Genomic DNA, 14,665 nt, shown 5'->3' on the forward strand with positions numbered 1-14,665 from the left:
TCCCCGCTGAGCAGAGAGCCCGATGTGGGGCTCAGTTCCTGGACCCTGCGTTCATGACCTGAGCCGAAGGCAGACGCTTAACCTCCTGAGACACCCTGGGCCCCCATAGCCAAAGCAGTCTTGAGAAATAAGAGCAAACGGGAGATGTCACTGTTCCAGACTTCAAACTGTACTATGAAGCTGTAGTATGAAACAATATGGTATTGGCATAAAAACAGACACAGATCAATGAAACGGAATAGAGAACTCAGATATAAACCCATGCTTTTCTGGCCAATTAATCTCTGACAAAAGAGGCAAGAATATGCAATGAAGAAAAGATGGTCTCTTCAATAAATATTGATGGGAAAACTGGACTACTATTTTACATGATATACAACAGTTAACTCATAGTGGATGAAAGACTTGAATGTAAAACCTAAAACCACAAAACTCCTAGAAGAAAACAGGTAGTTAGCTCTTTGACATTGGTCTTGGCGTTGAATTTTTGGATCTGACTCCAAAAGCAAAGGCAACAAAAGCAAAAATCAGTAAGTGGGACTATATCAAACTAAAAGGCATCTGTACAGCAAAGGAAGCCATCAATAAAATGAAAATGCTGTCTATTGACTGGGAGAAAATATTTGCAAATCATGTATCTGATAAGGGGTTAATATCCAAAATGTCTAAAGAACTCAATAGCTAAAAAAGCAGTCTGATTGAAATAGACATTTTCCCAAAGAACTTATACAGGTGGAACATATACAGGTGGCCAACAGGCACATGAAAAGATGCTCATCTTCGCTAATTATCAGGGAAATGCAAATCAAAACCACAATGTGATAGCACCTCATACCTGTTAGAGTCGAATTGACAAGAAGTAAGTGTTGGCAAGGATGCGGAGAAAAGGGAACCCTTATATACTGTTGGTGGGAATGCAAATTGGTGCAGCCACAGTGGAAAATAGTATGGTGGTTCCTCAAAATATTAGAAATAGAGCTATCATGTGATCTGGTATTTCACTTGTGGGTATTTTTCCTGAAGAAAATGAAAACATTAATTTGAAAAGATATGTTCGTTGCAGCGTTATTTACAAAAATAGCCAAGATATAGAAACAACTTAAGTGTCTGTGGGTGGATGAATGAATAACGACGATGTGCCATATATATCTGTGTAGCATATACATACACATACACACACACACATATATATATATATACACATACACAGTGGCCGTGCCTTTTGCAACAATGCGGATGGACCTTGGGGGTATTATGCTGCAGGAAATAAGTTAGATTCCATTGATCTGTGGAACCTTAGAAACGATCAAACAAAACTCAGGTACAGGGAACACATTGATGGTAAACAGAGGGGAAAGGGGTTAGAGGGCTGGGGGGGTCAGTTGTATGGTGTTGGATGGTAACAAGATTTACTGTGGTGATCATTTTGTGATGTATATAAATACTGAATCATTATACCATACACCTGAAACTAATATAAGGTCATATACTATTTTACCTCAATTAAAAATATATTCTATATGTAAATCACATAATGGAGCCAACACATATTAGATACTCTGCAAATCAACAATAATATGATTAAAATTATTTATCTAATAAATTGCTCTATAAAAGGTGGGCAGAACCGCAAAAAAAATACTATGTAATTGAATAAAAGAGAACTTGAAAGAAATGAAGGAATCCTGAATATCAGAAAAATGCTTTTTCACTGGAAGTATGAGTTACAGGGGGAAAAAAGGTTATAAAGAACATAAATGGATGAGTTAGTTTTTGAACTATATGTGTCAGTTCAGAGTATTTCTTGACTCCCTGACATAAAGGAGTAGGGAATGAACACTTCTTTTTACTCCCATCTCCTGATTTTGGTTGATTTATTCTGTGCTCTGTTAAGATTCCTAACATCTACGTTCTCTAACACTTTGTTTAGTTCTATATTAAGCAATTTTAGTCCTCATTACCTCAGTACTGTGGCTTCTCCATTCCTGAGTTGATGAATCTCTTGATTGACTGAATTTCCTGGTCAGGTAATCCTCTCAAGCTATAGATGCTGTGTTCCTTGACTTTTTTTTTTTTTTTTTTTAAGATATATTTATTTGAGAGAGAGTCGGGAGCGGGGCAGAGGGAGAGGGAAAGAAAAGTCCTGGGAGGACTCGTGCTGAGCGCAGAGCCCAACATGGGGCTCAGTCTCATGACTCTGAGATCACAACCTGAGCTGAAACCAAGAGCTGGATGCTCAACTGGCTGAACCACCCAGGCGCCCCCCCCTTCCTTGAGTTCTTGCATACTCGCTTGAGAATGCTTGTCTTTTGTTTTTATACTTGAAGGATTATTTGACTAGGTATAAAATTTCCAGATCACAATTTCCTTCCCTTGGAACTTAGCAAATATTGCTTATTGATCTCATAGTATTTTTTGATTGGCTGGATTTCCTTTTTTATTTCATCCGGAAGGATTTGTGAGTAGTATATTTCTTTAGTTTTAATGCTGTTGTTTCCTTTAATGTTTTGAGTCTGTCTACCTGGTGTTTTCATTGTTGAAAAACAACTTGGCATGAGGTGATATTCTTAGGAACACTTTCATTAGAACTGTGTGGTCATTATTTTATTTTATTGGGGCAATGAATGTTACTGTAGAAAAGTCTGATTTCTTTTCTGCCTCCTTGAAAGTGACTTGCTTTCTCATCCGAAATGCCTGACAATTTTTTCCTTTATTTTTGAAGGTCCAGTAATATAACCAAGATACATCTGCGTGTCATCCATAATCATTTTTTCTTGGATTACAGTATACTCTTTAATCTGTAGGTTTATGTCTTCAGTTAGAAGCATTTTCCTTATTTATTACTATGAAAATTTTTTTGTCCAATTATTAGGTCCTCTACTTTATGACACCAGTTTTCCTTATGTTGAATTTTCTCTTGTTCTCCATATATTTTATTTTCTAATTGTCTTTTGCTTCTGCATTTACTTTAATCATCTCACATGTTCCTTTTTATCAGTAATTCTGTTTCCACCAGTGTCTATTCTATTCCCTGATGTTTTAAAAGAATTCGTTAAGTAATGATATGTTTATTGGCTGTATATGTTTCTTCAGCACAAAGTACTGTTTCATATTACGCTGCTTTATCTTGCCTTTTAGAGGTTGTTTTTAATTGATTGTGATGTTTTTAAGTTCTTTATTATGAATAGACCTTTGAAAATTTTCTTTGGCTTCTTGGGTTATGTTTCCTTCCGGAATGGGTTCTTTGCCATTTATATGCCTTACTCATTTCTTCAACTTTTTCCTTTCATTTATCTTCTTTTTTATTTCTTCTAAGCTGTAATATATGTGCATTGTCTTTTCAGCATGTTGGTGACTGATGTAGAGAACATCAGCCTACTTACATATGGTGTTGATGAATTATTTTTAATATCTTACCCATCTTACCTAAATGTGTTTTTCTCCCGGGCCTCAATTTGAATGCTGGGTATTGCTGGGAGCAGAGAAGGGGAAGCAAAGGAAAAGGGGTGACTGAGAGAGCCAGATGGGCAATATGACTTTTAGGCTCTGCTCTCTTAAAGTACTCAGTGTTCCCCTCATGAATTTCCTCCAACTACTCATACCTTGTGTGGGTATATCCTCGAGCCTCAGACCTTTCAGTTCATTTTGCTCTGAGCCCTAGAAAGTGACCCCCTTCTCCAAAAATGTGGAAATGTTTAAAAACTTTTACCCTTGGTTGACTTTTCCCTGTATTACTTATTCCTTGCTCAGTTCTCCTTCTTGCCATTTTGGATAAGTATTTGGATTTTGTAAACTCTTTCCCTACAACCACTTATTGGTGGGGGTGGAATTAAGAATTATCAGAAGTCACATAGGACTTTCTGTTTCTTTTTTTTTTTTTTAAGATTTTATTTATTTATTTGACAGAGAGACAGCCAGCAAGAGAGGGAACACAAGCAGGGAGAGTGGGAGAGGAAGAAGCAGGCTCCCAGTAGAGGAGCCTGATGCGGGGCTCAATTCCAGGACCCTGGGATCAGGCCCTGAGCTGAAGGCAGACGCTTAACAACTGAGCCACCCAGGCACCCCATGGACTTTCTGTTTCTTATTTAGACTATCACTCCTCAAAAGTTGTTGCAAGACGTTGTATATTTCATTGTTGCTGATAGAATTTAGCTTTTAAAATTTTTATTTTAAATTTTTGTTGTAATCGGTTTCGAATAAGGGAGATTCTATAATCTAGCTCAGGGTTTCTTAACCTTGGCATAAATGGTAGTTTGGATTGGGTAGTTCTTTTTTGTAGGGGATTGTCTTGTGGATTGTGGAATGTTTTTGTGTTTTGTTTTGTTTTGTTTTGTTTTGTTTTGTTGGATTTTGCCTTGTGGGATGTTTAACAGCATCCCTGGCTTCTACGCACTAAATGCCAGTAGCATTCCCCTAGTTGAGACAATTAAAAATATCTTCAGACATTGCCAAATATTCCCTGGGGAGAAAAATCACCCTGGGTTCGGAACTGCTGATTAACTTATTCTCTCATCTTTACTCCTCTTGCTAAACATCTGCATCTAAATTTTAAATAGTTCTTTCTTGAAGGGCCTGGTAAGTGTTGCCAAAGATGCACATCAGATTTAGGGAAAAAAGCTCAATATACTCTTGCAATTCAACTTAATATTACACGAATGTTAACTGTATAGGACTTATAAGCTGTCTGAGTAGTAATCCATGAATTAAAAAAAAGGTTTATGAACAAAGTGGAATTTTACTGAGGGAAAAAATTGAGACTTTTTTAACAACTTATTGTTTGGAGTAATGATACTCACAGGTTTACTTTTTTCTCCCTCATCAGTTAAAATCATGTTGATAGCCAAGTAAGTGAAGAAAATTCTTATTGGCAATTCAGTTGTTCTCCGTTTAGGAGACTGACACTCTCCAGTTCTAAGCTAAATAATTGTCATGGTAAAGTAATTTCCTTGAAAAGAACAGGCATTGATTCGCTCCTGTTACTCACAAATCCTATTTCAGTCAAATTGGAAAACTATTAAGTTTTTGGGAAAAAAATCAATAGGTATCAGGAAACCATTAGATCTTGTGGCCCTTGCTATATCTTGCATGAGTAATCACTGTAAACAGCTGACAGGTATTTCACTGTTGACACAGAGTGATGCTTGGGGGACCACATCTCCTCAGGGTAGGTGGACAGCTTCAGACACGGGAATGAGTTCAGTTATCCTTGTTTTTCCCTAGTACTCATTCTTTTAGACAGCCCTGTCACTAACTGGACCTGAGATGCTTTGAAAAATCAAATACTTTCTTTACTGCCGGTTTTCTTTTTCTTGTGTAGTGGCATCCTAATCAGGGCTTGTACTTTGCTACTGAACCAGTTTCTGTCAAAAACAAGTTTTAATTTCTTACTTCGAAATTTTTTTTCCTCAGACCCAAATTTTCTATCAGTATTAAATAAATAGTATAAGGTTTTATTTAGTAATGCTGTAGAGTATATAATTTTACCTTCTGTTCTTTTTCTTCTATAAAACTTACAAGTTTTTCTATTTTTCGGTCAAGTGGCTTCCAAATTATCTATGTTGGTTTTGCTTCCCTTTAGAGAGATAATTCATTATTTGTGAACTGTATGATTACTAAATTTGAGAGAGAAAACATAAAAATAAGTCCCGTGTGCACATATCCATAATGCCCAAATTATTTGGTAATACGTATTGGTAGATTATTATGGGATTGATAGAAGCTTGGTGTTGGGTTTCTATGTGATAAGAGCTGATCTGTTTTTCTTTCTTTTTGAGGGGGTGGGGTGGAGAAGGGAGAGGGGAAAAATGAGTATAAGTAATAAAAGGTTCTATCATTGTAATTCTCATAAGTTTGGAAAGCCATACATACTTTGTATATGTGTTCGCCTGCTAATTCTGTCAGGACACCGTAAAACAGCCTGGGTAAAATAGTGTTTCTCAGTTTGAGTAAATATTTTTATTTGATGAATATTTTATATATTTTTCAGGTGCTGTAGCTTCTATGTTTTGGGTTGATGCTGAATTAGGGGTTGATATTTATCTTGATGGTAAGTTAAAACAAATATTCTTTTGTTTTCAAGTAAAATGTTATGGTTTAGATTTTTTTTTTCATTCACATTATAATTTTAATCTTCGCATTGTTACTCTTTTTAAACTTGTTTAGTTTGATAATGAAGTAAGATTCCAAAGCCCCAGACAGTAGTAGAACTAGATGTCAGGTCTTAATTTCAGCTCTCAATTTAGTGCTTCCACTCTGGTTTTCCTTTAAAATGCTATGTCAGTTTCATATATCCTCTGACTTATGTGCTTAGTATGTTAGAGAGTTTTTAATTTTATTTAAAATATACAGTATGAGGATCATATTTATGCTTTCATTTACCCTTGGAGATGAGAGTTAAGCAAAGCCCCCACCCCTACTTTCTTTGCCTTAACACTTTTTGGGCAATTTTATTCATAGACTTCATTTAAGACATACGGAAACTTTCTGAATGAAGTAACTGTGCCCCACCCACCTTTCTTTTTCTTTCTTTCTTTCTTTCTTTCTTTCTTTCTTTCTTTCTTTCTTTCTTTCTTTCTTTCTTTCTTTCTTTCTTTTTCTTTCTTTCTTTCTTTCTTCCTCCCTCCCTCCCTCCCTCCCTCCCTCCCTCCCTCCCTCCCTCCCTCTCTCTCTCTCTCTCTTTCTTTCTTTCTTTCTTTCTTTCTTTCTTTCTTTCTTGATTTTATTTATTCATTTGACAGAGAGAGATAGCAAGAGAGGGAAGACAAGCAAGGGGAGTGTGAGAGGGAGAAGCAGGCTTCCCGCCGAGCAGGGAGCCCGATGCGGGGCTTGCTCCAGGACCCCGGGATCATGACCTGAGCTGAAGGCAGATGCTTAATGGCTGAGCCTCCCAGGCGCCCCAACCCGCCCACCCTTCTTTAAACCAGGTCTTCCATAGACTGAAGAGTGAAATTTAAGACTGTGCCCAGTCATTTGGCTCTGGTATATGTAGCATGTAACTGGTTGAATTCCCTAGGCATCAGACTCCTTCTGCTGTTATCATTTGAAAAAATTATTTGGCGTATAAATTCAGAGATTGCTAAACTAATTGACCATTTGGAAACTTAGGTAAATGTTATGGAAGATAATTGTGTGAGTTAGATTTGGTGCAAATTGCTAGGAATAAGATCTCTTAAGGCATCTCATCTGTTAAGCAGTAATATAAATGTTAAGAAAAGTCTTGATTTTGATAATGTGAATATATAAACTGGAAATAACCTGTCTTGTATAATTTATCACATTCCAGTTTATATTATGGAATTTGTCTCATCATATTTTGGATTGTAAGCTTTTTAAAGGCCAGAGAAATCTAACATTCTTTACTTCTTTACTTCTTTGTTTATGTAATTTAAAAAATTATTTTATAACACCTCTAATGCCTTAAAATGGTGCTAGACACTCAGTACACATTTGAAATGTGTCTCTTTGTGGAACTGAATTAAATTGAAGCTTTGGCAAGAGAAAAACCAATATTTTATTGAGTAACATTTGTGAACTGAAATAAGTTAGTTGTGATTTTCATTCTCATGCATAAAGGTGATTAAAAGATGTATTCCTTTGTAGGTATCGTAACTGTTGTGGATTCAAAATATGGATTAAAAGTAAGTTGAAAGAGTGCTGTGAATTGCTAATTATTTGTTAAAAGCTTTGTATATAGGGATTGATTATATTATTTTTTTCTACCTTTTTGTTTGAATATTTTAACAAAAAGGTTTTTTTTTTATCATGAAGAATAGGTGAAATTTGTGTGTCTTTTAATTGCTGTGTTTTAAAATTAAGTGTATATTTTCTGTTACTCTGGCTTGATGTGATAGAAGTTGGAAGCGTAATATTTTGTAATGATGATATTACAGGATAAAGTTTGGGTGTGTTTAACTCCTCACTGGGATTCAACCCCAATGTTGATGAGTTTTTCTATTTGATAGAAGAAATTGAGCTTCATAAAGCATGTAAGAACTTTTTTCTCTTGTTAAACTGCTATCAGACACAAACTGGAAATAATTGCCTTTAAAAAAATAATTGCTTTACCTTATTTTGAAGAAATCAGGATTTATATGTAGGTGTAGTGAGGAGAAACTCTCCTTTAAAAGGTATCCTCCTGTGAATGTTTTCATAACTGCCAAGTTCTTCAAATGCATTTAAATGGACTTTAAGTCATAAAATGCACTTAGTAAGATTTTTAAAAACATATTGCATAAAATAAAACAGTATTTCTCAACTTTCCAAGTGAAATACTACTAAAGGGAAAAGAGAATGAAATTATCCTCCATCTCCCATTCCCATTCTGTGATGTGAATATCCCCCTAAGTAATCATTTCTTAGAAGTTTAAATTTATTTAAAAATTCACATCCATTTTGTATTCTCCACAATATATCTGAATTTGTTAATTTGAAAAAGTTTTCCTTCCGGGACACCTTGCTGGTTCAGTTGGTGGAGTATGAGACTCTTGATCTCGGGGTTGTGAGTTCAAGCCTCGTGTTTGGTGTAGAGATTACTTAAAAAAATAAAATCTTTAAAAAACTGTTTTCCTTCCAAACCTTCAATAAAATTATGCTCTAGGAATATATGGCAGGCTTGTTAAGTGGTTACCAATATCCCTTCACTGGCCCTTGGTCTCCCTCAGGAATAGAGCAGTCTAATTTGAGATGTTTGGAAAAGAATTTTCTTTCTTTCTTTCTTTCTTTCTTTCTTTCTTTCTTTCTTTCTTTCTTTCTTTCTTTCTTTCAGATTTTATTTATTTATATATTTATTTGAGAGAGAGGCAGAGACAGAGCACAAGCAGGTAGAGGGGCACAGGAGAGGGAGAAGCAGGCTCCCCGCTGAGCAGGGAGCCTGACGTGGGGCTCGATCCTGGGACTCCAGGATCTTGACCCGAGCCGAAGGCAGACACTTAACCAACTGAGCCACCCAGGCACCCCCTGGGAAATGATTTCTTTGTAGATTTTAAGTCCAAATTTATTAATCATCTTAAGAATCAAAGAAAGATTCCAAATATTATAATTTTACTCAGAAAAATTCTGACTGTTCTGAAACCCTGATATTTCTAACAAAATATTTATGGAGGAAGCAAACCAAATCAAATTCTTCATTCTGAATGTTTATTATAGGCACGTTTGAATTCATCTCTTGTATACATTTATTACCAAATTTGGCATACCTACGGGAGAGATAGCAGTTAAGATACTTTATTTGTTTTCTTGATAGACCTAAGGTGTCATACCCAGTGTTAAACTCTTTATGTATTTATGATTACAGGAATAATTTTATATGTATATTTAGATGTGCAGAGGAGTTAAAGAGAATCTATTATCAGTGTAATTGAGGCCAAATAAACAAAGCAACATTCTGAATAATGCAAACACAGTAAACGTTTAACCTCCTGCCACCTTGATAAAACCTCTTAAATTATTAAATCAATATACCTACACAAAACTGACATACTGTCAGGATAATGGAAACTTTAGATTTTCTAAGTCAGATGCCAGATAAATAACTTTTCCTTTATATAAAGAATTTGCCCACTTGTCCAATTCCTCTGGTTGCAAAGCTTGACCCCAGTAGCTGCTTGTGATTCAGAGAATTCTGAGGCAGTACAAGTAATGACACTTGGATAATGGGCAGCAATTTAAGGGTGTCATGCTTCACAGAGCCAGCCCATCACAAGTAAAGCTGAGAAATGGTACCCTGTGGCCAGGCAGCCAAATTGAAACTGAAGTGGTAATTGATATCATGGGCTATCACTCTAATGGGATTGTCACCCATTGATCTGAAATATTCATTTTTTAATCACGGGCAAAGAATTGGACAACTTCAAATGACAGCTTTCTATTCTCAGGACTTGACACCCAGGCTGCCAACATTGTTCTTTTCAGTTCTACAAACGTGACAGCATTTAATGCAATAGAATCAGTGGATGAAGTTACACAGGAAAGGTCAAGTGAGAGGTTTCTTTTTGGCTCTTCTGTTATATTGCACTAGCTGTTGAAACAATTCAGTCAGAAAACAGTTTGGCTTGGAAAAGACTGGAAAAATAAATAGACTGACTTTATGCAATAATCGTTTTCTAACAGCTGAAATAGCGTCAGATCTATAACCAGTCCGTTAAGAAGAGAGAGCTGCTGCTGCTTTTTAAAAATGTCGTCTGACATCTTTGACACTAGATTTCTTTCCATTTTGGTCAACAACGGCGTTTTCCCCCGTATCTTTCTCTCTTCTTTTCGGTCCAACTTATTTCTGTTTCTGCAGAAGGGGATACCTGATAGCTCTTATTGAAGTCAGGTCTACTGTGATGTTATTTCACAGGGTTTCTTTCTTTCTTACTCTGTGCTGGGTTGGAGGGTTGAACCTTGACTTTTGGGAAGTGTTGGGTTAATTAGTACCAAAATCATTTTGGTCTTTTTCAATATATAGGCAAAAGCTATAGTCTTTCAGCAGAGATGAGGAATCCTTTGGGCATATGTATACATTCTCTAACACATACATACATACACTAAAATTTTTGAAAAAAAATTTGCAGATGTTTTCCTTCCTTGCCTATACGGGTAGAATATCAAAATTCCCATTTTTTAACTTTATAAATGCAAGTTATCCAACTGAGTAACCAGTATTGGAGAATGTCCCTTTGACTAAAAGACAACTGGTCTTTTTGCAGAGTTTGACTTGGGGAGGTAGGAAGTTGGATAAGGGAAATAAATATTGGGCTGATACCCAGAGAAAATCAATGCTGGTGTGCATTTATTATTTCTTTATGTTTGTATGGTCTTCAAAAATGCATAGAACAGGGCTTTTATCTCTTTTTCTATAATTATATGTGATTATTGCATGCCTTATCTGTAATAGAATTGTACATATTGCTTATTTTTATTTGGGGGATTTTATTTATTTATTTATTTTTTTAAAGATTTTATTTATTTATTCGACAGGATAGAGACAGCCAGCGAGAGAGGGAACACAAGCAGGGGGAGTGGGAGAGGAAGAAGCAGGCTCGTAGCAGAGGAGCCTGATGTGGGGCTCGATCCCATAACGCCGGGATCACGCCCTGAGCCGAAGGCAGACGCCCAACCGCTGTGCCACCCAGGCGCCCCTATTTGGGGGATTTTAAAGTGTTTTTATATTTGGTACTTCTTGACTGCCTGAAGTTAGTAAAATGTTGGTTTTTCCCAGTTAGCTTTGAGTGTAGATTTCTAATCTTCTGGAGAAGTAAATGTGTTAAAAACATGGGTTTGTGAAACTACTGTTAGTTCCATTTAGGTATGGAAATTCAAAAACAAAATATCTAATTTTCCTGCCATATCTTTTTTTATACCCCACAAACTGACAGCCAGATAGCCCCAAATTCATATGTAAATAAAGCTTCCAAAAGGTCAACAATACACTATTTTGAAAAATATTTCAAATTTTCAAATCCTGAAATATTTCAGGATCTTTCAAACAGATACCTTGCTAAAAATACATCGTTAGTGAATAGATATACTGCTGAATAGAAGGGGATTTATTGCTGCACATTATATAGAATATTTCAAATAATAACATCCACTTTTTCAACAAATAGGGGTGTTAACTGGAATTCATTCAACAAATTATTTGTTGAGCCTGGTGCCAGGTACTATTTCCAGGATGGTATCAGCCATATTCTCTACGGGACATAATAATAGGGTTTGCAGTAGCCTCAGGCCAAGAATAATTAGCAAAGATAGTGAACTTCTTCTTTTGGCAAGAAAGTTTTTGATATAATACTCTAATAATAATAATAAAATTTTGAATGTAATTTTTAATTAATCTCTATGAGAATACTCTTACGTGATTGTTAACATTTAGGTAACATCTGTATCCAGGATTGATTTTATGTAACAAAAAAGCTTTCATTCACAAGTTTTTAAAATTATATCATCATTTTACTTATATTGAACATGTTTTCAGTTTTTGAAAAATACCCCTATAAAAGAGTATCCTGTGACAGTATTAGATTTAGTTTCTTCTTTTATAAAATGAGAATAGCCATTTCCTCTAATTCTTATGAAGGCTAAATGAGATAATGTATGTAAAATGATTTAAGAATTGTGAAGTTTGATTTAAATACAAAGAATATTAATGTAATCAAATTGCCCTCAGTAGGCCGCTTTTTCTTGTGACAGAGAGCATCTCTTGAAGGTTAAAGTGATGAAGGTGGAATGTTTTGCAGACATGAACCTTATGGCATTGATGCCTTTAGGGATTTAAGTAGAATTGTGGAAAAATAATAACTGCTTCCAGAGAGATGAAAGCTGCCTTGTGGGCCCCTAAGTCAGTGTCACAATATTTTTTTGGAGCTAGTTTGACTTTGGAGAGGTCAGCAAAGTAAACAGTTGCACTGAGGGGCCAGATCACTTAAGTGTGGGTTTCTCTAAATGACCACCTGCTCCTAGGCTGGAATTGGGGCTGTGGCCTTCCCACAGCTTGTTTCAAGGGAATAGGAAGGGCTCAGCACTGAGTCTATATTGTGTGTGATGCTGGGGAGGGAAGTGGAGTGTGCAACCGGAATGGATGGAAGTGTATTAGATTTTGAGAAAGTCTCTTTCAGCATTTATCTCTTTTACATATAAGTAATAATGAATATTTAGAACAAAAACAGTTTTGTGAAAAGGAAAAGGCTTATAATTTGAATTGTAATGCTGTTTGTTTTTATTGACATTATTTAAATCTGGAGGGTTTTCCTTTTAAGAAAAAGGAGGAGATGTCAAGGAGACAGAATTTTAGTCCTGCCCCTTCCCCCAAAAAACTACAGTTTCACTGTAGGAAAACAATTACAAATGGGGAATAAAATGCTTTCAGTTAGAAAAATTACTTCTGCATTTGTGTATTCAGTAATAGAACTTGTTGAAATCTATATTGGAAGCAAGAAAGGAGTCGCCAAAGTAAAATTCTTTGTGTTGACATGAGCATTTGTGTTCTCCCACAGTAACTTTTTTCAAACTTTGTTTTTGTTTAGCATTTAGAAGAAGAAAAACCGGATGGCCTTATCAATGAAGCTTCTAGGTATTTATATTTAAAGTATATATTGATTACTGGTTAATCGGAAAGGGAAAATTATTATGAAAACCAAAACCAAAGTGAGAAATGAAAAAACATAGTCAAGGAAAATTTTTCTTTTTTCCCTGTAATTGAATCATTTCTATTTATAATGGTCTGATAACTAAAATTTTATATAAAACTTTTATATATATCATAAAATGAGTGTTGGGTATAGCAGTTCTTCGAGAGGCGCTTGGGAGCAGTGAACATTTAAAAACTTTTCTTGTTCTTACATGATTTCTTTGGGATTCAAGAGGATGATGAAGAAAAGAGTTGGTTCACTTACTGCCTTCTTCAGCAGTAATTAATTTGATTCGTATATTCACTGTTATTCAGAACACAAGAGGAGGAAATATGGAAATAGTTTTAATTGGCATTTAGAACATTTTTTTTTTGTTTAATACCTTTATGTTCCTAATTGGGTTGTCTTTAGACTTAGAAATACTTAAATCACTTTGCCTACTCTAAGCATATTCTTCTAATGGGGGAAAAAGGCTTTGGGATAAACCACAGTTGCTAAGTCTTCTGCTGGGGTTAAGGGGGAGTCTCCCTGAGATTTGCTAAGGATCATCCAGACATAAATAATAGACTGCAAGCAAGCAGTTGGCTTCCTCTCATTTTGGACTATGGTGCTTTGTGGTGCTACAATCCTGCCTGAACACTGCATTGGGTATGTAGGTATGATTCAGATTAGACTGAACTTAAACATTTTAAATTTTTTCCTTAATAAAATATATTTATTATAGAAAATGTAAATAGGCCAAATAGAAAATAGCTGTGTCATAAAAGCCACAATAAAGATGGGGCACCTGGGTAGCTCATTCAGTTAAGTGGCTTGATTTTGGCTCAGGTCACGTTTTCTGGGTATGAGATGGAGCCCAGCGGCAGGCTCTGTGCTCAGCGGGGAGTCTGCCTCTCTCCCTCTCTCTCTCTCTCTCTCTCACCCTGTACCTCTGCCCCTTCCCCCGACTCATGCTCTCTCTCTCAAATAAATAAATCTTAAAAAAAACCAAAAAATAAAGTTAAACGTAGAAGGCCTCCAATTTAAAGATAGTAACTGTTTATATTTTGAGATGTCCACATTAAATCTTTATTCATAGAACACTTACTTAAATAAAAATGGGATTATGATGTACATACTGTTGAAACTTGCTTTTTCAGTAAATTAAAGTTAATTTATTTTTGAGAATTTGGCTATGTCTTTTGAAATAATTGGCTATATCTTCAGGTAGCATAAAACTAGAATTAGGAATAAATAGCCTAGTGATTAAAATTTCCAGAAGAATTGAGGAAAATTTAAAGAATCCTTAGCTCTACTACTCCTGTTAATAGAAAATGGGACTTCTATTTATAGTAAGCTATTTTGTTATCTAGCATTCTGTCAATGGGACAGAATAGCATTCTTTAACTTGCATGTCTGTGTATCTGTTTTACAGAGAAAATACTTATTTGTAGTGATGAGGAAGATACTTGTTCACGATCCTGATGTATCTTCTGAAGTGTAGTTTTAAAAAAACTGTTCAGTGTTCATGTTAGTTTGTTTTCTTTAAAAATTCCATATAACATGGAATATTTTAG

General features: G+C 35.5%; 1 protein-coding gene across 3 annotated transcripts in view; it reads left to right on the forward strand.

Annotated features, from left to right (window-relative positions):
• The window catches only part of ZNG1A (Zn regulated GTPase metalloprotein activator 1A), a 51,213-nt gene that overhangs the window by 15,305 nt on the left and 21,243 nt on the right, over positions 1 to 14,665 (forward strand). For all 3 annotated transcript variants that reach the window (XM_026519314.4, XM_044391217.3, XM_026519315.4), the window contains 3 exons: positions 5,987 to 6,046; positions 7,600 to 7,637; positions 13,005 to 13,051. In XM_026519314.4, the coding sequence (XP_026375099.1) occupies positions 5,987 to 6,046; positions 7,600 to 7,637; positions 13,005 to 13,051 (145 nt within the window). The remainder of the gene's footprint in view (positions 1 to 5,986; positions 6,047 to 7,599; positions 7,638 to 13,004; positions 13,052 to 14,665) is intronic.

Source organism: Ursus arctos, unplaced genomic scaffold (genome assembly GCF_023065955.2).
Source record: "Ursus arctos isolate Adak ecotype North America unplaced genomic scaffold, UrsArc2.0 scaffold_33, whole genome shotgun sequence".
NCBI lineage: Eukaryota > Metazoa > Chordata > Mammalia > Carnivora > Ursidae > Ursus > Ursus arctos.